This window comes from Hippoglossus stenolepis, chromosome 6 (genome assembly GCF_022539355.2).
Source record: "Hippoglossus stenolepis isolate QCI-W04-F060 chromosome 6, HSTE1.2, whole genome shotgun sequence".
Classification (NCBI taxonomy): Eukaryota; Metazoa; Chordata; class Actinopteri; order Pleuronectiformes; family Pleuronectidae; genus Hippoglossus; species Hippoglossus stenolepis.
In genome coordinates this window covers 7,883,320-7,903,018 of record NC_061488.1, presented here as the reverse complement: position 1 = coordinate 7,903,018, position 19,699 = coordinate 7,883,320, and the positions used below count along the sequence as shown (strand labels likewise).

Sequence of the window (19,699 nt, the reverse complement as noted above, 5' to 3'; positions counted from 1 at the left end):
ACACGACACAATCTGTAACATCAGCGTGGAAAATGAAAATAAGCCCCGGTTGTTTTATGAAGCAGAATAAAGAAAAGAGAAAAACCACAATCATCCTCATGAGAGGTAGCATCATTAGATAAAATGTGAAAATAGATAAAATTTGATTTTGGATGAAGGTTATTTTTGATTCAAAAAATTCTGGAAGTAAAAAGAAGTTTAATAAACTCTGTTCACAATATTGAACTTTTACACATTGATATTTTAAAATCTCGATAACTCATCTACATTATTTTTTACATTTACATTATGTAATTACATGATGTTTTACATATAAAACATAGTATTACATTGTACATTTTATAATATATTTCAACCCGTATTTATTTGTGAAAATATGTATTTCATGTTTTATTAATTTAACGTAATGAAACATGACATTTATTATTTGTAACATACAAAACAATAAACACAGATGTTGGTTACTGTATTTCCATCCGTCAACATTCCACAGCTCAGTCCCAGCAAGGCCAAACTGTTGTTATCAACAGAAACTTATCTTCAACCAAAACAATATGCAGGTGTGGTGTGTCACTGTGTGGATGAAGCACTTCCATGGAAATGTTTTGATTACTGATGCCATATGGTAATTCCAGTCAGTCAGTGCCAGCTTGTCGAGCCTGTTTTAGTTTGTGTGTGGGCGTGCGTCCTGTACCAATACCTTTGTTAGGACCATTTTAAGCATGGACCCCACAGAATGAAGACATTCTTGGAAAGTGAGGACATTTTTGGCCGGTTCTCACTTTTTCAAAGGACTGTTTGAGGGTTCAAACTTGGTTTTAGGGTTAGAATTAGGTTTAGGTTAGGGCAAGGGTTAGGCATTTAGTTGTGATGTTTAAGGTTAGGGTAAGGGGCTAGGGAATGCATTATGTCAATGCTGTAATGTAAGTGTCCTTAAAACTATTGAGAGACGTGCAGATGTGTATTGTTTCTATAGAGGATGAGGTTTACCTGAGTTATGTCTGATGTACAAATGGAATATGAAATAAATGTGCAGATACACTATAAAGGGGCACAGATCGCAAGTCACCTTTAATTAATTTTCTATGAAGCCAAGTCTTATTCAACTTTTACAGTTGTCTGCCAATACGACTGGGGTCATTAATTACTGTAACATTAGTCATTAGCTCCTCTGCATAAAATGACTATATCTTAAGGTTTTATCCTCCTTGTGGTTATAAAAAGCATAACCACTGCCCTGAAGAGCCATGAGTCACTTCATGTAATGTTATGTAATATTTATATTTGAGTTTCTCTAATTATCTGCATCATTTATCTAATGATTTATAGAAGTGACTACATCGCTGATGCTTTTTCAACCTAAGAATATGAATTCCTCCTGAATCATGGTTACTCTAATGGTGTAGGTCTAAAAAAAAATTGTAAATATGAACTGAATAATATCTAAATATAAATGTGATTTACTTTCAGCTTCTCTACAGTGGCAGCAGTGTGAAAAAAAAATACAGAACTATGTGGGGTCTTCGGTGAAATGATTGATTCTTTAACCGATTGCACTCTCGGCGTGAGTGTGTGTTTACTTGGGGGGGCCGGCCTGGAGGAACCAGTTGTGTGCAGACAGAACACCGGGAGGGAGCAGCTGTTCCACCTGGAAGCCTTTATGTCCTGGATTCTCTCCATCAGGTCTACACAGCAGGACCATAAAAAACAAAAGAACAAGACCACATGCATGAAATGGCACATCAAACTAAGGAGCAGTCCATTCAGATGACACACAGCGATACAAGATGAGCGTCAGACAGAACCGAGCTTGTAAAAGATCCGATTCGTGGCCTAACTGGGCCACGTGTGCGAGTTCAGACCAGAGAGGTGGCAACATGAACCCATAGCTCCATGAACGGCTGCTGCACCTGGATCACCGTGGAAGCTGGTGGAAAAACCTCTGAAATAACCTGATTGACGCAACTGAGAAACAGAGTTTAATAATTGTAACCTACAAATCAGCAGAATGTAGACAAGGTGGTTATATTCAGCTGTTCCACGTGTTCTTAAAAAAATGCAACAGCTGTCATTTTACAGGCTCAACTAGAGAGATCCCACCTGGAAAGTTCCTCTCCCTGAAGGAATCGGTGGGAGAAGTGAAGACTGTCTCCAGTAAGATGTTTCTCCGTGGAACCCCCATCTGCTGAGCCGAAAAACAGAAAAACAACATCTTTATGTTGGGTCAATACGGGCACATGCAAGATGTGCTACTCATCATTTACTGTGCTTGTGTTAACATGAAGCAAAGATGTCAGCGTGTGTGGGTGTACGTCACAAATGAAAGAACAGACGTATCTCTGTTGACTCCTTATCTGCAAAGCTCAAAATAGAAAAAGGTGTCGTGCAGTCATGATCAGATTTGATATATTTATATATGTTTTCTTCCATATCTGTCAGTTAAACTAGCTTTAGGTATAAATGTTGAGGTGAGTGACAGTCACATACTTGGCCCATGAAGAAAACCTTATCCTTCCAACAACAGAGTAACCCCAGGTCATGAAAGTCCAGGCCAATTATCTCTGTCAACCATAAACAGGTTTTCTCCGTTTTCTCAGCATTCTGAATCATTACAACATTATGAGCCCAAATTAATCTGAACTAAATATCGCCTGCAGATAAATCATGTTTAACAGCCAATGAGCTACTGAAGCTGACTGGTGGAGAAAGTTGTTCAGCAATTGTTAGCGAAGCTCCAGATATTTTTTGATGGAGACCAAACCTGAGCTGAAAGGTATTAATCTTGTTTTCATGTATTATATATTTATATATTTAAGCAGCAATTTGACAAAAACATTATTTTGACTCCTTATTTTGCACTTCACCTGCCCCCTGCTGGCAACATTTCCAACATGTAAGTACTGCAAACTGTCAAAATATTAAAAAACAGGTTTTATGTTATGGGAGATCTATTGATAACTCATGGCATGATTTATATGCATTACACACAGCTTACTCTGCCATGTGATACTTTTTTAAGCTGACGATGCAGACGAAGACAGCCCCAGGGGGATTGTGGTCCATTTCTCACCCTCCTTATTCATTCCTGTCACATGCTGATCTGCAGAAAGAGGGAGGAAGCAGATTTCATGATCATAAACCACACCACAGGCAAGTTTAGCAAAATTATGACCACGATGCCAACGCAAATGGCATCCTGTTGGCTGACATGTTGGGTTTTAAGTGTAAATAAAGCACCAGATCCACAAACAGAAAGTACGTGACACAGCCAAATAAAACACAGCAGTCCCAATTAGAAGTTCCAGGGAAGGAGGCTGACGTTTACTGTTAAAACAAAACAACAACAGTGGCACGTTTCCATAGAAGCTTTTACCTCTTCAGTATCACAGGGCAGCAGCTCAGGCCATTTATTCTCCAATCTTCCTTTTCATTAACCTTCCCTTCCAACTGTCTAAAGAGTAAAAGCATCCATTATATCTCCTCTAGCAGCTGTTTAATACTATTTTAAAAACCAGATTGCATTTAAATTATTTATTCTGCCATTTATCCGAGTGCAGGATCACAGGCTGGTACAGCATCTTTTCCTGTAGTGGTTTTCTTGTGAAGGAAGAACATAAACAACAATCAACCTGGGAACCAAGTTAAGAGATGGTCATCCTGTTATATTCAAGCACTGACCACACCAGGCCTCTGGGGGACAATTTGCAAGCTCGACAGTTTGTTTCTGTTCTGCTTATTCACCAGTTTTCTGTATTTTATTTACCACTATTTCTCCATTAAGCTCGATTTGCCTTTGGAGCTGAATAAGCAGTGATTAAATAAGACACATCACAATAAGTTGTTTAACCACAACAAGTTCAATTGGAAATGTTATGTGATACATGCCCTCTGCTGGTTCATTTGGGAACTGTGAACTCCGTGTCCTCAGTTTTGATGTCCAGGATTTGTCTCAAAATCATACCTGGAAATCTTCATGTGCACAAATATCCATCTTCAGAGTGTTTTTATTTGTATTATTTGTCTAGAGGTGACAGCTAGTTGTTAATCCTAACACTACATTAAAACATTTTCAAGAAATTCCCCCCAAAACAACAATATTTCAGTGTTTTCAGCATATGTTGGACGTCATTAATAAAAAACAAACATTACATTGTCTTCTTTATTTATTTATTAAGCAAATAAATACATTATTCATCTTCCAGTGTGTATATACATTACAGAGATATCAGTAAAGCAAAAGGAAATCGTTTTTTGCTACCACTTAGTGGGTTTCCCTTCCCCACCACCTTGTCCTTGGAGGTAGCCGTCATACAGCTCTCTGAGGTGGAGGATGAGCTCCTCTGTGTTCTGTCCAGTGAGAGCCGACACGGGAATGACCCGCTCCATGACAAGGCTCTTCAGAGTCTCCAGCTTCTCCCGGGCCTCGGGCAGGTCCATTTTGTTGGCTATGATGGCCTGAGGCCGCTGGGACAGACCAGGCTCATACTGGTCCAGCTCATAACGTAAATGTTGGAGCTGAGTCCAGGGCTCTGGAGCGGACAGGTCCAGGACGAAGAGGAGGAAACGACAGCGCTCTATGTGACGCAGGAAAGAGATGCCCAGGCCTCGATTTAGATGGGCTCCTCGGATGATGCCTGGGATGTCAGCAACTACACAGAGCGAGGGTAAGAGTGGCACACGTTATATTGTGTTTTACTGTTATGCTGAAAAAGATCAAATTTAAACTTTTTTATTTTGTAAAATAATAAACAATACATGAAATAATTAAAAACCATCTACCTGCAACTTGCTCATGATCCCTGTAACTGACAATTCCTACATGTGGGCTGAGTGTGGTGAATGGGTAAGCAGCCACAGCAGGCCTGGCATTGGATATGGCTCTCAACAACGAGGATTTCCCAGCATTAGGAAAACCCACCTGATGGGATATTAATTAAAACAGGTCCAAAAAAACATGTTTGTGGTGTTGAAAAGCAATATGTCAATGTTTAAAAATGTTCTCACCAGTCCTGCGTGTGCCATGGTGCGTAGCTCCAGCTGAAGGACCCTCTCCTCTCCTGGCACGCCTGAGGTTGCCGTCATGGGGGCCCGGTTCTCATTGGACAGAAAGAATCGATTCCCTTTGCCTCCGGCCCCTCCAAATACAGCCAGATACTCCAGCCCGTGTTCAGAGAGGTCCACTACAGTTTTCCCCTCCTCCTTCACCACAGTGCCTAATGGTACCTTTACAAGTAGAAGAATCACACAGGCAAGGTGAGGGTGACGAAACATGACACAAGAATTTATAAATGAAAAAGGGATTCATGATCAAATGCATGGACTCACAGAAACGTAGGTTGAGCTGCCGTTCCGCCCATAACAGTTCTTGCTGCCACCTGATTGGCCATCCTCTCCCTTATACAGCGGAACTACTTGTGCCAAGGATTTGACAAACCGATTCGCTGAAAGCATGCAAATGAACAATAAGGAACATGGATGCATGATGTGATATAATGCTGAATGGAGGGAGCTCTGTCAGGGGCTGTGTTGTGTTTTGCGTTTTTTTTGTGTGTAGTAAGTGTAGGAATGGAAAGTGTAGAAGATACGTCATTGAATAACAACTTACCCTTGATAATGATGCTTCCTCCATCACCTCCATTCCCTCCATCCGGTCCACCCCACTCTTTTCGGGGCTCACTGTGAAAGCAGCAGGCACCTTTACCCCCGGACCCGGCCATCAGCTTCACACGGCGATGGTCCACAAAGTGACGGGTCTACGGGGCCAGATGAAAGAACAGTTACACAGCTGAGTGACCCACACTTCAGCAGGTCACCATGAACGCCACACTATAGGCTGGAAGAAAATGTGCAGATTCTACATCTGGTGGATTAGCTGTGGATAACACTTGTAACTTTAGGAAAGTGTAGAAATGTTCACTCCTTTTTGAGATGTTTTGGGCTTTTGAGATAAATTAATCTGGTTTAAGATCTGGTTAAGTATTAAGTATTTTATTAAAATCATTATTAATATCACACAAAGAAGAATACATAGTGTTGCATGATAAATCCTCAGTTAACAAAGTGTTGAATTGATATCAGACTTAGATTCGTGCTGGCCAATATAAAAAAATGATCACCATTAATGTCACATTATCATTTCTTCTTAGTTTAAAGATAAACTCTTCTATGTGGGCAGAGAATGACAAACACTTACAAAAATTGTAACAATGCAAAACCAAACTTGTATTACAATTAATAAAAATTATATTATAATAAGTATTAATATGTTTCCATTACCCAGCAGCTCTACGGAATAAATATTCTTCTACTATTTTTAGTGGATTAAAAAAAAATGTTTTTGATGTTTTTTACTGAGCAAATAATCCAACTACATGACATTGTTCTTACTTTATTATCAATATCAAGGCAGTTGATATTAATATACATATTTAAACAAGAGGACTTACTCCAAAACTAACTTTGGACATTTCTGTGAAACACTATTTGAATGTGGCACCAAAATCTGATGTTAGCAAGAATCTACTGTGTGTCTCTAGTCATTTATTTTATATAAACAAATGAAATTATGCCAAATAAACAATCAAAACAAAACATTACGTGTATACATTTAATGCATATCATTAAATAACATAAACAGGATGTTGAATGAGCAACAAGAGGCTCAGTGTGCAGGACGTTTTGAAGGAAGTGTTCAGCTCAAGATGCTGAAACATGGCGGAAAGGTAAACAACACAGTAACTTACCAGCTTCTTCTCCGTCATCTCTCCCTTGCTCTGCTGTCCTCGGGCTTTAGCGCACACGGCGCAGGAGGAGCTGACATGTCTGACCAGCTTCAGTCCCTTTCCCCTGAACTCGAGTCCCGACACGATGTCCGGGGGAAGACACCGAGGGATTCGAACCCTCCACAACGCCGCCAACATTATTCCTGAGAAGCTAGTTAGTTAGCTTGGTTAGCTTGGTCAGTTAGCTTACATCTGTTCAGCTGTGTCTCCATTAACATCTTCAACAGTGAGAGAAACAGGAAAACACCCGCATGCGTCGCGTTGTTACTTCACGTTGCACATTAACGTCTCTGGAAAAGTGAAGGAAAGTCAAATAACACAAATCTTCCTCATGCTCAAGGGTCACGTTAGAAAGCTACGGAGACTGTGAAGGGACAATTCAGATACCTGTGTGGGCCTCTATCGCCCCCTCTGTGCTGGAAGGGGACAGGACAGGAGCACCAAAACCAAAAATGTAACTAAATAAGTTTTTCTGGGCCATTAAAAATGTGATATTAAAATTAACAGTGTAATCTTTTGTTTTCTGGAAGAATTCATATTTTAAGCTGTGTTTTAAGAAGGTTGTTGGTTAAATACAGTTTAAAATAAAGTACGAAGTACAAAGATATGTTGTTCACAAGGTGCAAGGATGACGTGGGGATTTGACAATGTTTCTTTATTTGGTAATTTAATATTTATTGTTCCTGAGTTTATCTTCCTTTCTTTTTTGCTATAAATAACAATGCAAATTTGTTAATATTTGATTTGTATGTATGTAAGTGCATGAGTATGAGTGCATGTTTGTAAATAATTATTTTTTCTGGGTTGTTTTTCATTTGTTTGTATAATCACTCTTTATTTAGATGTTTGAAATAAATAAAAATGAAAGAATGAAATTGGTCATTAGTCAAATGTGATATTTAGATGCAACCTTTCAGCACTTTTATAAAATGTGCAATATTGATTTATATATACACAAAAATACACAAAATGCAGACGTACGAGAGGTGAATGTCAGTTTATTTTTCTATAACAAACAGTAACAAAAGACAGCAGAAAAGATCAGGCAATGCAGTCGTACAATAGATAAGTAGATAAGATTCATATTTGGATTATACACACCAAACTTGACTTCCACCCGCTCACTCTCTATCTCTCTCTCTTTATCACACATGCAAACACAGACACGCACACAAACAGGTCATACGAGCCACATCAGTGATTACACACGACAGAGAACTGGAAAATACTTGTCATATCGTACATGTTCAGGTCACAGTAAAATGAAACACTGACACAGATTCATCGTAGTACAGAGAAGCCTGTGATTGTCACTGTCGAGTGATACATTGTTATTCAGCTGTTTGACAGCCACGTATCGCTCATTCTCGATTAACCCTGCAAAATGACTGCATCTGTTGTGCTCATTCCCCACTGAGGTACGTAGAGTTACTACAGGATATACTGCAAAGCTGAACCCGCACACAAATAACCCTTTATAATCCATATTACTGATTTAACTGGAGGAAACGGAGAAAGTGACCAGATGTGTCTGATTTCTTTTAAATCAATAAATCGACAACATAATATATGCCCACACAGAATGATAGATGGACAGACAGGCAGACAGATAGATGATAAAATAAATATGTAAAATAAGGCAAGTGTGCTTGTACACCATCTAAAAACTAACCTTCTATACCCCTTTGTCCAATTTGTTTGCATTACTTCCTTGATCTAATACAATACAGATGATTGATAAAGTTTTCACCGACAAAAAACGGAAGGGGTGAGTTTTATGTTCTGTTCAGACAGATAAATAAATTAAACACACATTTCTGAAATATGATGCATCAAAAACACATTCCATAACATTAAATAAACATAGACGCTGCCATGATTATAAGTCAAGAAATTACAAACAGTAAAGTGAAAGTTTATAAGAGCCAACCTCAACATGACTGACTGAGTGTATTGCACTTTTTAAAGCAGAGGTGCAGGACACGTGACTGTTCCTGTGTTACTTTGGCTTTTTGAGGATCATTTGTTGAAAAAAAATAAAAAAACGAAACAGGCTTAATTGCACTACAATACGAAATATCAAATAATACACATACTGTCACTGCAAATTAAAGTGCAAGACAAAGTAGCAATAATTTTTAGGAAAAACCCTTATTGAATGGGAGTATAACACCTCTGAACTCTGTGTCTGTGCAGGGCAATGCCACTGCAGACATAAGAGTCAAAAATACAACCACAGCGTCTGATCATCACACACTTGAGTCTTGATCAGTCAACTATCAACCATGTAGACATATGTAGAGTGAAAACACGTAATGTTTGACCACACGGCAACACGTCACAGTTTGACTAACACGGACAAACCACCCCGATCAAGTCAGGTTAAAGGACCAAACGTTTTCACCTTCGTAGAATTCAATTCCATTAGCGTGAGATATAAGAGCGAGTCTACGAGAGTCAAAGCAAAATCTGGACTGAGTCTATTAGATTTATATTAAGGAGCGTTTCCCTCAAGGCCAGTTTGCTTTTTATAGCCACAGTCTCACGAACCACAGTCTCGCGTCTCTGTGCACCAAAAAAGAACAAAAAGGAAGAACGGCTTCTAAAATGAAATCAAAGCGGAGGATATGATAAAGATGAACAGAGACAAGTGAAAGGCAAAGACAAAGAAAGAAGATAAGGACATAGGCCGGATGCTTTATCGAATGACATAACTGCTCCTTCTTAGTACTGAAATTCCTCCATATGGAAGGTCGACATTAACCTTGTTTCTATACGCTATCTGATAAAAAGTAAAAAAGGAAGCATAATTTGTTTTCCTCTGCAAAAATGAAAATCAATGTCATAATGAAAGGATAATAAATGTGATGCAGCCAGGTCTTCTAATCCACAGCTGAGCTCAGTGCGTCTCATTCTCTTCCAACACGAAAACAATGTGGTGCTTTTATTGCTGAAAATTCCCATACTGACCCTGCAACGCAAGATGATTCACACTGAGAGGCTGGATTGGATCTCACACATTTTGCTGCCCACTTTTTAGTTTTTGTTACCACAGAATACATCCCATAATTAGTACATGCATCCGCTTTCTTAATGTTTTATGCAAAATCATATGTGGGAACAGGACGCAAGGTTTTAGATCATTGGGTATTATCGTAAAATTTAGTTTATCGTAAATAATTAAGTTCGTCTAGATCAAGAAAGTATTTATCCCTTGTTACACCTACATTAGCAAAAAATCTTACATGAAAAATCAGATTATGGCCTTAAGCACCTACAAATTTAGTTTTCTAACTTAAATAGTTGAAAGTTGACAAATTTTATCATCTAAAATGAGCCTATTGACCTGTATCGTATATATTTTTGATAAATGTTTAAAATGCATTAGTCATGTACCTGTTCATAAGCGTAGGGCCTCTGTGTCTGTGCTCCAGGGCCTCCCTGGGACGAGCGGTAGGAACCATACTGTTGGCTTTGACCCTGTTGATACTGTGCATACTGGGAGGATCCACCCTGGCCAGGCCCTGCGGAGGAGCGGTTACACTCAAGAAACTTGCTCGTTGTGTTTATGTTTGTTTGAAAGCACAAAATACTGTAGGATCTAGATTGTTCTAACCGTATCCCTGTGGCTGTCCTGTGTAGCCTTGTTGAGACGAGTACTGCTGTTGGCTGAAGGACTGCTGCTGGCCAGAGCTCTGCTGATACTGGGCTTGCTGTTGGCTGTACTGAGAGTTACCTGGAGGTGCACATGCATAAGCATCTGTCAGCTATTACATCGGTGAGTTAGTCCTTTACTAAAGTTTTGGTTGGAAAGCCCTCAGACAAACGGAGGCATGAAGGTTCAGGAAAATACACCTAATAAAGACAAAAAGCTGTTACCTCCTTCGTAGTAGTGCTGTGAGGTTTCGTCGAATGACCGGTCGTAGCCTTGCTCGCCGTATGAAGACTGTTGATATGAGAACTCTCCGTGACCTGCAGAGAACAGGATTCAACACATGCAACAACTCCTCTGCAAACTTACACACAGAAAATTCATTTTTATCAACAGTGTGCAGCTGAAAAATTCACACGTGTAAAAACAAAGTTAAAACCACAGATATTTTACGAGGCTTCTCACTTCAGCATTACGCACAAAGCACAAAGAAACACCCCGGAGGAAATATGCGTTCTCTCCTGAACACAACTGCTACAGAACTGACTGAAATCTGAAATTCCGGCACACCAAAGGGGACAGTATGGACACAGACACAGTGGGAGGAAACATAATTGAGACCAATGTTAGTCTTTTGCAATTTCTTTTTAATACTTTTCATCTCCCACAGTTAAGGTAAAAAGGACAATGACTGGGCGTTAGAGCGGAATGCTTCAGCACTGGTGTAAATAAGGCTCAGGCCTGTGGGGTTGCAGTAAAAGGAAATGGCCTGACCCATAATGGGGATTTGTGTGTTTGAGAGCTGGGTGTATAAAGTTTATGGATGTGCATGATTACCATCAGGGTAATACTGCTGGTTTTTGGGCTCGCTGGAGCTCTGAGTGTGTCCATACTGCTCTCCGTAGAACTCGTCTTGTCCCATGTGCTGCTGTGCAGATCCTGCAAGACAGGCGACACCACGAACGGTTAAACAGCTGGAGACTAACGGGGCTGCGCCAGGTCACTTGGACAATTTAGGTTCTCTGAAGGAGTGTGTCAGCATGTGTGTGTATTAATAATAATAAAAGTTGCAAAAGACAATTTTGTTATTTGACAATCTTTTAAGGAGTCATCATTTATCTCTGAGGCAAAAAGCGGGAAAATTATAGTATTATAGATTAATATGATATATTTTTATTATAATCATATATTGGACCATTTTAGTGGAGGGGGATGTAATAAAAATATGAAGAAAGTTTCTTCTGGCCAATGCAAACTTTAGAGACACTAACTAAAGTGGACTGGATAAATAATTCCATGGAAAGATTGTACAAGATGTAATTTGGAGGAGAAAATGAGGATTGCAGAAAGCCAGCTATCAGGCTTCAGAGAGAGGCTTCTCTATCTGTTCTCTGCTCGGTGGTGGTGTGCAGAAAGTCCAGATTCCACTCCTTCATTTACCCTTTCAATTTGATCTAAAATACTCAGGAAACCAACAGAACAAAAGAAAACTCTCTGGAAGATGCAGCAAAAGACCCAAGCAAAGTCTAATCTTCTCTCCAAACCACAAAGGACCCAATAGTGTACAAATACAGCTATGAGCTACAGGACTAATAAAAAAACAAAAAACACTTTCATAGCAACAAATCTGACATGTCCCAATATGACCAAGGAGCCACAGTTGAAACAGACGCCCTAGCAACAGACCCACAACCAATCAGGGATGAGGCTGGACGAGTCACCTGGGTTAACTATGGACGAAAACAATTCTGAAACGCGGTTCTATTTGGAAATACATCACCCAGTCATGCAGGGATAACAGTGCACCAGGTTGAATGAGGACTTACAACCATGGGCCGTTGCCCTGGAAACGGTTTCCCATTCTTTTTATACATCAGAGCTACTATGTGCCTCTTCTTCAAAAGATATAACAGGGCAGGGTGCAGCTATTATTAGGCACACGCTGACACAGCACACATTAAGTGACTTACAAAGACAGGAACTTAATGGGATGTGAGTGATACATCGCCAGTCTGCCTCTTAAAGCGGCAGGAAGGCAACTGGGATGGATTCATTAGTTCACTTTTAATATGGCTCTCACTTTATGGTGGCTAATTAATACCATGATGCAGTGAAAATACTTATCAGGGGACAGAAAACAGCCGTTCTAACGACCAGTGGATGGTCCAAGTGGTCCCACAGACACTCACGTCCATCCACTGATGTATGCCACCACTCAAACACACCACAACAAACCAAGCCCACTGTTTAAAGGAGACGTATTGTGCTTTTTCAGATGCTCTTTAGTGTGTTATGAAGGTTTTTGTGTCGTGTTAAAGTTGTGCAAAGAGGGAGCTCCTCTTCTCCCCAGAAAACGCTGAGACGAGTCATCAGCAGACTGCCCGATACTTCCAGGGAATTGTGATGTCATGGAATATTTGTATGATGCACACCTAGCAGCTAGTCTGGCAAGGAGCTAAAACCGTGCATTTTGGGGCCGAGGAAGAAAACAGGAGCTGCAGCGATGGACAGTCTGTGGAACGTGAGGAGTTTTCTGAACATTGGAGCATGTAAACATTTTCAAGCAATAACCCAAATCAAACATGTGAACCTGATTGGGAGCATTACACGTCTCCTTTAACCAAAGTGGCATGGATCACCTACCTTGCTGTGAAGAGCGGTAGGATCCAATGGGCCTCTGAGTCATCAAACTGTTTCCTTGACTGCCCTGACCCATCATGCCCATGGCCTGCTGTCCCTGATAGTGTTGGCCCCCAGCCTGAGCTGAGGAGTACTGCGGAGTGGCAGATTGTTGGTGCATCATGGAGACTAAAGGAAGGAGGTGGGATTGTGGAGAGATCTCATACATTAATATGCACAGAGGAACTCAATGCACGTTTCAGCATTCAACCGCATACACAACATTCAGGGAACTGTGCAAAATTAAACTGACAAATAAACAAATGTAGGAGGAGGACCATGCCAATAAGGGCACAGGGATAAAGCCAAAATGGGTCCAGAGCAGTCAGTGGCCTCTTTAAAGAAACAATCTTTTTTGGGACAAGATGCTGCTCTGAAGAGTAAATGCAAACAAAGCCAGTGAAGTCAGTGCATAAACAGAGGTGCAGGAACTACACACAGACATCCAGGGAGAGGAGGGCTGCATCTCAGGGTCAAGGGTCAGAGATTAGAAGAGGTAAAGCCTGGAGCAGGAGGGAGGAGGGAGGAGGCGGCACACCTCCCTGATAAACTGAATGTGTCTGGTTGTTTTGATGGTTACACTGCGTCGACAGGTCGGGATTTACAGATCGATGAATGCATGTAGGCAAATGCATTTAAGCAAGATCAAGGGGGAGTTTGTCATGGACACATTCTGATGTATTTCAGAAATCATCCAACTAGTTTATGGTTGTATGGTTCAACCTTGAACATTATTTCCATTACTCCCTTCCTCTCATATCATATTCCCGAATCTTGCATCATACCAAAATAAAGAACAAGTCAGACATCTTGTATCTCAACAGTGTGGTTTAAAGAAGTGTTCCCTTCCATAGAAAATCTGATTACTGGGCTCTTCTTCCCCTGGCTCACCTTGGTTGGACTGCATGTTGAGGTTGCTGCAGGAGGAGGAGGAAGAGGAGGAGGAGGAAGAGCCATAACCAGGGCTCTGAATCATGCTGCCCTGGGAGGAGGGTGCAGCATGGCTGTAGCCGGAGGCCGAGGAAGAGGCCGAGCCAACGTAACTGCTGGCTGGCAGGCTGAGGGATGTCGAGGGAAGGGCCGACTGCGTCTGACCCGACTGCTGCTGCATGGGGGCATGGCTGGAGCCTGACGACACACACGCACAGTCAGAGCAGCCAGCACTCGTTCCCATGTGCTACCACATTAATCATGGCCCCACATTCAGTTCATCTTTAAAGGACGTTATGCAAGGATAGATTCATGAGATGGGTGTTAATGATGTGTTTAGAGATGGATGAGAGGAAATAAAGGCAGCAAAAGTTCCTGCGAACAAACAATTGGATTATCAGATGAATGTGAGACCATAGATACGCAGGCAATAAAGAGGAGAGGCAGATACAACAGCATGACAGACCGGACATGCTGTTGTATCTGCAGACCAACATGCGGCAATGTGAGGATCAGACAAGGTCTCAGGACAGAGGACGGACAACAGCAGTGAGCTGTATATGTGCAGACACCAAGTCTGAACTCTCACCATTGCTCATCTGGCTCTGCATCATCGATGTGGGGGCCAGTCCTGGTGCCATGGTGTCGTTGAGGTTGCTGGGAGCGTGTCCCCCACTCGGACCCATCCCTCCAGGACCCATTGGCGTACTGGAAGTGGGAGGCTAAAAGGTTGAAAACATGTTTAATAACTTTATTGGCAGTCACAATTTAACAAAATTAAGATTTGTTTTACACAGTATGCATCTATATTTGCTGTTCTCCATTCATTTTCCTTTATTCATTCCTGTTTTGACTCAGTGTGCTACGATGTTCACATTTAGAATACAAGAGGACAAAGTACATGGAAAACATAAAGTGAGTAATTTGTTCCAGAACTAACTTCCTTTAATGCCATGGAACGGATTTATTTTAACATTAAAGGAGAATATGATGGAAATGGTTTGACGAGGACTCACCGCAGGTAGAAGTGACTGCATGTTCTGATTTGAATCTGCGATCGTGGCCAAGTAGACGAGGTTTCTGTGCAGGACCTGCTGATACCTGTCGAAACACACCAGCTTTAGTTCATCACGTTTGCCTTATTGTGAGATGTACAAGGCATTGGTCAGGAAGGGAGAAAAGGGGAAACTTACTGTGTGCATTCAGCTGTCTTCCCTTTGCTTTGGTAGTCCATTATACATTGTATTAAATAATGATTTTCATCCAGCATCTTTGGGAGACAATAAAACAACTTCAGTTGTATCTGAGGCCAGAGTGCATGGTCCATTATTCACAATGATTCGTCCTTTTAAGGCATTAGAGTGATCATGTCCTGGATTCTGAGAACTTCACCCAGCCTGGAACATTTTTCTGGGTCAGTTTCATTTTTTGTTCCATAATGGAGTCAAATCAAATAGCAGCCTCTAGTCTTTATTTAGGACACCGCTTGAAATCTGCTTTCATGGATCAGTAGTGCCTCTTTTTTTTTTTTACCAGGACGTTTCAGTCAAGGGTAAAAGCAGCAGGAGATGATCGTGCGGTTGTTGCTCAGTTTCTTTCTCTCCACCCTACACGACCCTGCCTTTACACACAGATTTTCTTCCAATAAAGCGAGTGTCCAGAATAATAGACCAAATGAGACACTGTGTGCCGGTGCAACCTATAATAATCAACCCAGCAAACGCGCTGTGATTTAAAATATGCAAACAATAATTAGAATCTGATCTATTTCACATTCCAAGAAAACACTAATTTGTTGAGGTAACAAACGCCAGAAATTGCAGTATCACAGGGAACCCGCCTGAGCGCTGTGCGTAAAAAGCGGTCGCCTGCTCCTTGGCACTATCACGGCTTTGTTTGGTTTCGCACCTTCACTCGACTGCAACGCTACAATACCAGTTGCCATTTCTTCTGATGTTCACCACTTTCACTGCACTGGCGACGGATTGTAACTCCCCTCCCATCATCCATCCATCCATCCACACAGACGGACAGGAGCGTCCAATCCGTGCGTATGGATTGTGGTTTACCTTTTGGATCGTCTGCTGCGTCACCTCCCCTTTACTCCTGGGGCGCGCCGACGAAAACGCCACCGACATTTTGTCATATGTGAAATAAAAGCGCTTCTTTTACTCGAATATGTATTATATTGAGCGCTGCCCTCTATTTGGTTGGGTAGTTTCTCTATTACTGGGAAATAGGGGTATTTACAAAGCCAGACTTCTGTTATCAGGGAAGGAAATTAGAAAAACAGCAAATGTCCCTGAATCCAATTAAATAAATAACGAAGCTGAATGTGTTTTTCGTGGTGTGCGTGCAAATGATTGTGTACATTTAACTTCTACATGATAGAGTGAAATCCCTCTCCCTCTGTTTGTGGTATAGTCCAGACAGTGAGTAGCCTACCAGCTTCCTGCACTGGGGACGAGGTATCCTTTGATTCATTAGAGCCAATCAGTCCACATTGTGTCCGTGGCTGCAAAAGTTTTTTTTAAACAGAGAAAAAAATAAAAATAATTTCTTATTCTGGAACCACAGTCCCAAACCAATTTTTTTTAAAATAACACCTGACACATTACTTGAATTTGAAAGAACCTCAGTTCAGTTTTCATATTAAGTTACAGCAGCAACAAATAAAAAGCCATAATTAAAATATATTTGTTATATGTCAAGGGGAAAACATGTTACCTCCTCCAAATCGAAATACGAGGAACGTGTCTGCCTGCAACAGAACGTATGATCTGTATGGTCCCACCCAACGTTTCCATGTATTGATATGATAATGGTTACTTCTGCACAAAGACTATTGAAATATGTGTACTGCAGTAGCATCAGAGAACATGAGACGATCAGCATTTCCCCCTTTTATTTACATTATTCTCACTTGTTGATTCAATACGACAGAATAAAGCAGTGACAAGATTTAACCTTTAAATACATTTAAGTTCAGTTCATTTTATGTTAATATTCACAATTTACAACATTCTTTAATGAAATATAATTAAAGTATGACAAGTATTCAAGAGGCAATACCCAAGTTTTTTGAAAATAAACACATTTTAGAAGTGAAATTTGTCAAGTAGAAAAAAATTAATTCAATATTCACTTCCCCATTTAATAATTAAAAAAAAGTATATATTCAGGCAAATATCCTGAAGGGAAGATTAATGTGCAATGCATCCATATTCAAACTGGAGACGGATGAAAAATAAATCTTTGTAATATGAATTGAGGATAACTGACTAAGGTGGAAAAACAAAAGATAATTTTTCATACAGTGTTAACAGAGTTGCTTATGTTGCTCATTATGCCAAAAACACGCAGACACAGGTAAGTGGCAGCAGCCCCAGTAGTTATACACAAGGGAAATAGTCACAGGAGGCTGTGGGGATGATTTTGCTTTAGTGCCCTGGTATCAAACGCTGACCTTTACATCTGTCCACTCCTGCTTCTGTAAGTAGGTGGAGCAGTGCCCCGTCCTCTTGGTCCAGCGTATCCACCTCTGAAGCCACGGCCCCTCAGGAACCATCCAGGGACCCCGAAAGTCTCCAGATTGCGCTTCCGCTCCTCTGCCCACGTTAGTCTGAAACAGGTCGACAGCAAAAAGGAGGCACAAAACTGTAGATCTACAAACAGACCCAACTCGTGTTAGGATTAAAGAACGCCAGGAGGTTTACCTGAGCATATTATCAGATGAGATGTTGTCAAAGAAGGACTTTGCTTTGTTATAGTAGCATTTTGGTCCAAAATGACCATCCTCTGCTGCCGAGTGCAATTTCTCCTTTTCCTTCTCTTCTACCTCACGATGACCATCTGCAGACAGAAACTCATGTCATGTACCCTGGAGGCTATGTGCAAAACTGCTGTAACTGTCACTACGTTGACCAAATCTGCTGCTAAGCTTCTATACAATTAATTTATTTTGAACGATTGTACACCATCACACGCAAGAGGAGATGAAAAATAGATACATCTGTGTGCATTGAACCAACCTTTCACATTCGTCCTGTCCTGCCCCTCCCTCTCCAGCTCCTCCTTAATAAACTGTGCATTTGAGGAATCAAAATCAAAGTCTGTGTCAAACTTCAGAGTGGGAGATGGAATATTCGCCGCCATCAACTGTCCACGACTGTAGTTCCTGCGTCTCCGAGGTCCTGGAATTAATAATTCTTTAAAAATCATTGTTAATAGCAAATTAATAGGATTTTTACTCATTTATGTACATTAATGATTACCTTGTCTTCTTCGGGATGGTGGCCTGTTTTCATCATTCTGTAGCCGAGCGTCCTGCTGAGCTCTGGGCACAGCTTGGCTGAACTTTGCTTATATATATATAATAAAAAAAATAGAAGATTGTTTGGAAGTGCACAAATAGGCATCACAACTCTTAACATTTTTCCACACTATCAACACGTTATATTAAACACATTTAGGCTTTCATCATTGCAATCCTGCATGCTTACAAGTGGCTCCAGAGACCCGTGAGGATTTGGAACCCTCTCCTCTGGTCCTTTGGGGCCACCTCCTGTCCCACCACTGCTCCTGCTCCTGGGATGCAGACAAGCCTCCCCTCTGCCTATATCTGTCTACATGGAGGGTTTGAACAGCCTTTTCCACCATGGGGCCCCTTCTTATATGTAAGCCAGGAAGCACAGGCCCTGTATGGATAACATAGTGAAATACCCCAGTATTTAAACAAGTTGCATATCGGGATGTCAGCCAAACTAAAGAAGTAGGGTTATCGGTTTACTAGGAATTTCTGCTCTTTGACTTACCGAGGCCAAGAGCTGCAGCATACTGTTGATTAAGTAGAGAGCTGGCAGCGAGCTGGTTGTAGGCGGGCATCCTCATGGGGCTAAATGGTCCAAGAGCTGAGCAGATGCCTGAAGAACCTGCACTGGATGACTGATTAAAAGAGGTTAACACTATTAAACTCAGATTTTATGGGTCTTAATATATATATTTCCTCTTTAACATTATCGTACTGTGTGGGCTGTGAGCCATGCTGCTCTAGTATACCTGTATTATCGCAGGGTCTGGAGGCAGGCTGTGATGGGATCTTGGAAGTTCACACAGTGATATGTCCTTAATATCACTTCCCCGAAAAGTGATGTACTCGTAAACATCATCTTTGGGGGGCGTTGGTCTGTCAGTGGGTCGTCCCTCCGTTCCCAAGCACTTGACTAGTTAAAAGACAACGTTTGAGAAAAAGTGTGCAAAGTGACAGCCATGTTTGAATACTTCAGACTCGCCACCACTCACCTTTAGCCAGCACCACTGTGGAGTTGACTTTATCGATCGTGTACAGAATCCCCTCGTAACGATTCTGGGCTCTTGAGATTAACCCTATTTTACAGCCGATGTACGGCTTGTCTAAACTCATGGCTGCAGGATGCTCAGGGCTGCTGCGTGCAAACTTCCTCAACACCTCACATGGTGTGACAGCGTCCACAGCACGGCGGCCACCAGGAAGCCTTTATAGGTGTGCACACGTGACCTGAAACCACGCCCACAGATTGGCTGAGACGCACCTGGCAGAGTGACGTCATGCACCAATCTACTCTCACGTTCACTCATGATCCGGATTATTTGGCACAATTTAGTTATGATTCTTCAG

General features: G+C 41.2%; 3 protein-coding genes across 7 annotated transcripts; all 3 read right to left on the bottom strand.

The window, feature by feature from the left end:
• Nucleotides 1-4,153: 4,153 nt before the first annotated feature.
• Nucleotides 4,154-7,166, bottom strand: mtg2 (mitochondrial ribosome-associated GTPase 2). Its single transcript, XM_035160430.2, has 6 exons — nucleotides 6,744-7,166; nucleotides 5,606-5,753; nucleotides 5,326-5,441; nucleotides 5,005-5,223; nucleotides 4,780-4,918; nucleotides 4,154-4,649 (listed from the first exon to the last, which is right to left on the bottom strand). The coding sequence occupies exons 1-6, from the start codon at nucleotides 6,918-6,920 to the stop codon at nucleotides 4,255-4,257; spliced, it is 1,194 nt and encodes a 397-aa protein (XP_035016321.1). The 5' UTR covers nucleotides 6,921-7,166; the 3' UTR covers nucleotides 4,154-4,254.
• Nucleotides 7,167-7,760: 594 nt separating this feature from the next.
• LOC118110364 (calcium-responsive transactivator) lies at nucleotides 7,761-16,250 on the bottom strand. Of its 4 annotated transcripts, none has more exons than XM_035158030.2 (11): nucleotides 16,113-16,250; nucleotides 15,237-15,313; nucleotides 15,060-15,144; nucleotides 14,633-14,765; nucleotides 14,005-14,241; nucleotides 13,078-13,242; nucleotides 11,272-11,373; nucleotides 10,662-10,754; nucleotides 10,399-10,518; nucleotides 10,179-10,306; nucleotides 7,761-9,753 (listed from the first exon to the last, which is right to left on the bottom strand). In XM_035158030.2, exons 1-11 carry the CDS (start codon nucleotides 16,179-16,181, stop codon nucleotides 9,727-9,729), a joined length of 1,236 nt encoding a protein of 411 aa, XP_035013921.1. In that variant the 5' UTR covers nucleotides 16,182-16,250; the 3' UTR covers nucleotides 7,761-9,726. The 4 variants fall into 4 exon arrangements, with proteins under 4 accessions (XP_035013921.1, XP_035013922.1, XP_035013923.1 ...); XM_035158031.2 differs by lacking the exon at nucleotides 16,113-16,250 and adding an exon at nucleotides 15,952-16,082; XM_035158032.2 differs by lacking the exon at nucleotides 11,272-11,373.
• Nucleotides 16,251-16,933: 683 nt separating this feature from the next.
• Nucleotides 16,934-19,538, bottom strand: lsm14b (LSM family member 14B). Of its 2 annotated transcripts, none has more exons than XM_035158034.2 (8): nucleotides 19,345-19,538; nucleotides 19,102-19,265; nucleotides 18,858-18,987; nucleotides 18,546-18,740; nucleotides 18,318-18,404; nucleotides 18,075-18,251; nucleotides 17,760-17,895; nucleotides 16,934-17,665 (listed from the first exon to the last, which is right to left on the bottom strand). In XM_035158034.2, exons 1-8 carry the CDS (start codon nucleotides 19,463-19,465, stop codon nucleotides 17,512-17,514), a joined length of 1,164 nt encoding a protein of 387 aa, XP_035013925.1. In that variant the 5' UTR covers nucleotides 19,466-19,538; the 3' UTR covers nucleotides 16,934-17,511. The 2 variants fall into 2 exon arrangements, with proteins under 2 accessions (XP_035013925.1, XP_035013926.1); XM_035158035.2 differs by having other exon boundaries at nucleotides 18,075-18,236.
• Between the last annotated feature and the right edge of the window lie 161 nt (nucleotides 19,539-19,699).

Coding starts and splice junctions, on each gene's coding strand:
- mtg2 (XM_035160430.2), bottom strand. CDS start 6,920: ATGTTGGCGGCGTTGTGGAGGGTTCGAATCCCTCGGTGTCTTCCCCCG. Junction 5,442..5,605: donor AGGAAGCATCATTATCAAGG/GTAAGTTGTTAT, acceptor GCATGCTTTCAG/CGAATCGGTTTGTCAAATCC. Junction 4,919..5,004: donor CCATGGCACACGCAGGACTG/GTGAGAACATTT, acceptor ATATCCCATCAG/GTGGGTTTTCCTAATGCTGG.
- LOC118110364 (XM_035158030.2), bottom strand. CDS start 16,181: ATGTCGGTGGCGTTTTCGTCGGCGCGCCCCAGGAGTAAAGGGGAGGTG. Junction 14,766..15,059: donor TGCAGTCACTTCTACCTGCG/GTGAGTCCTCGT, acceptor TCAACCTTTTAG/CCTCCCACTTCCAGTACGCC. Junction 10,755..11,271: donor CCAGCAGTATTACCCTGATG/GTAATCATGCAC, acceptor TGTTCTCTGCAG/GTCACGGAGAGTTCTCATAT.
- lsm14b (XM_035158034.2), bottom strand. CDS start 19,465: ATGAGTTTAGACAAGCCGTACATCGGCTGTAAAATAGGGTTAATCTCA. Junction 18,741..18,857: donor TGCTGCAGCTCTTGGCCTCG/GTAAGTCAAAGA, acceptor TTATCCATACAG/GGCCTGTGCTTCCTGGCTTA. Junction 17,896..18,074: donor GGACAGGACGAATGTGAAAG/GTTGGTTCAATG, acceptor TTCTGTCTGCAG/ATGGTCATCGTGAGGTAGAA.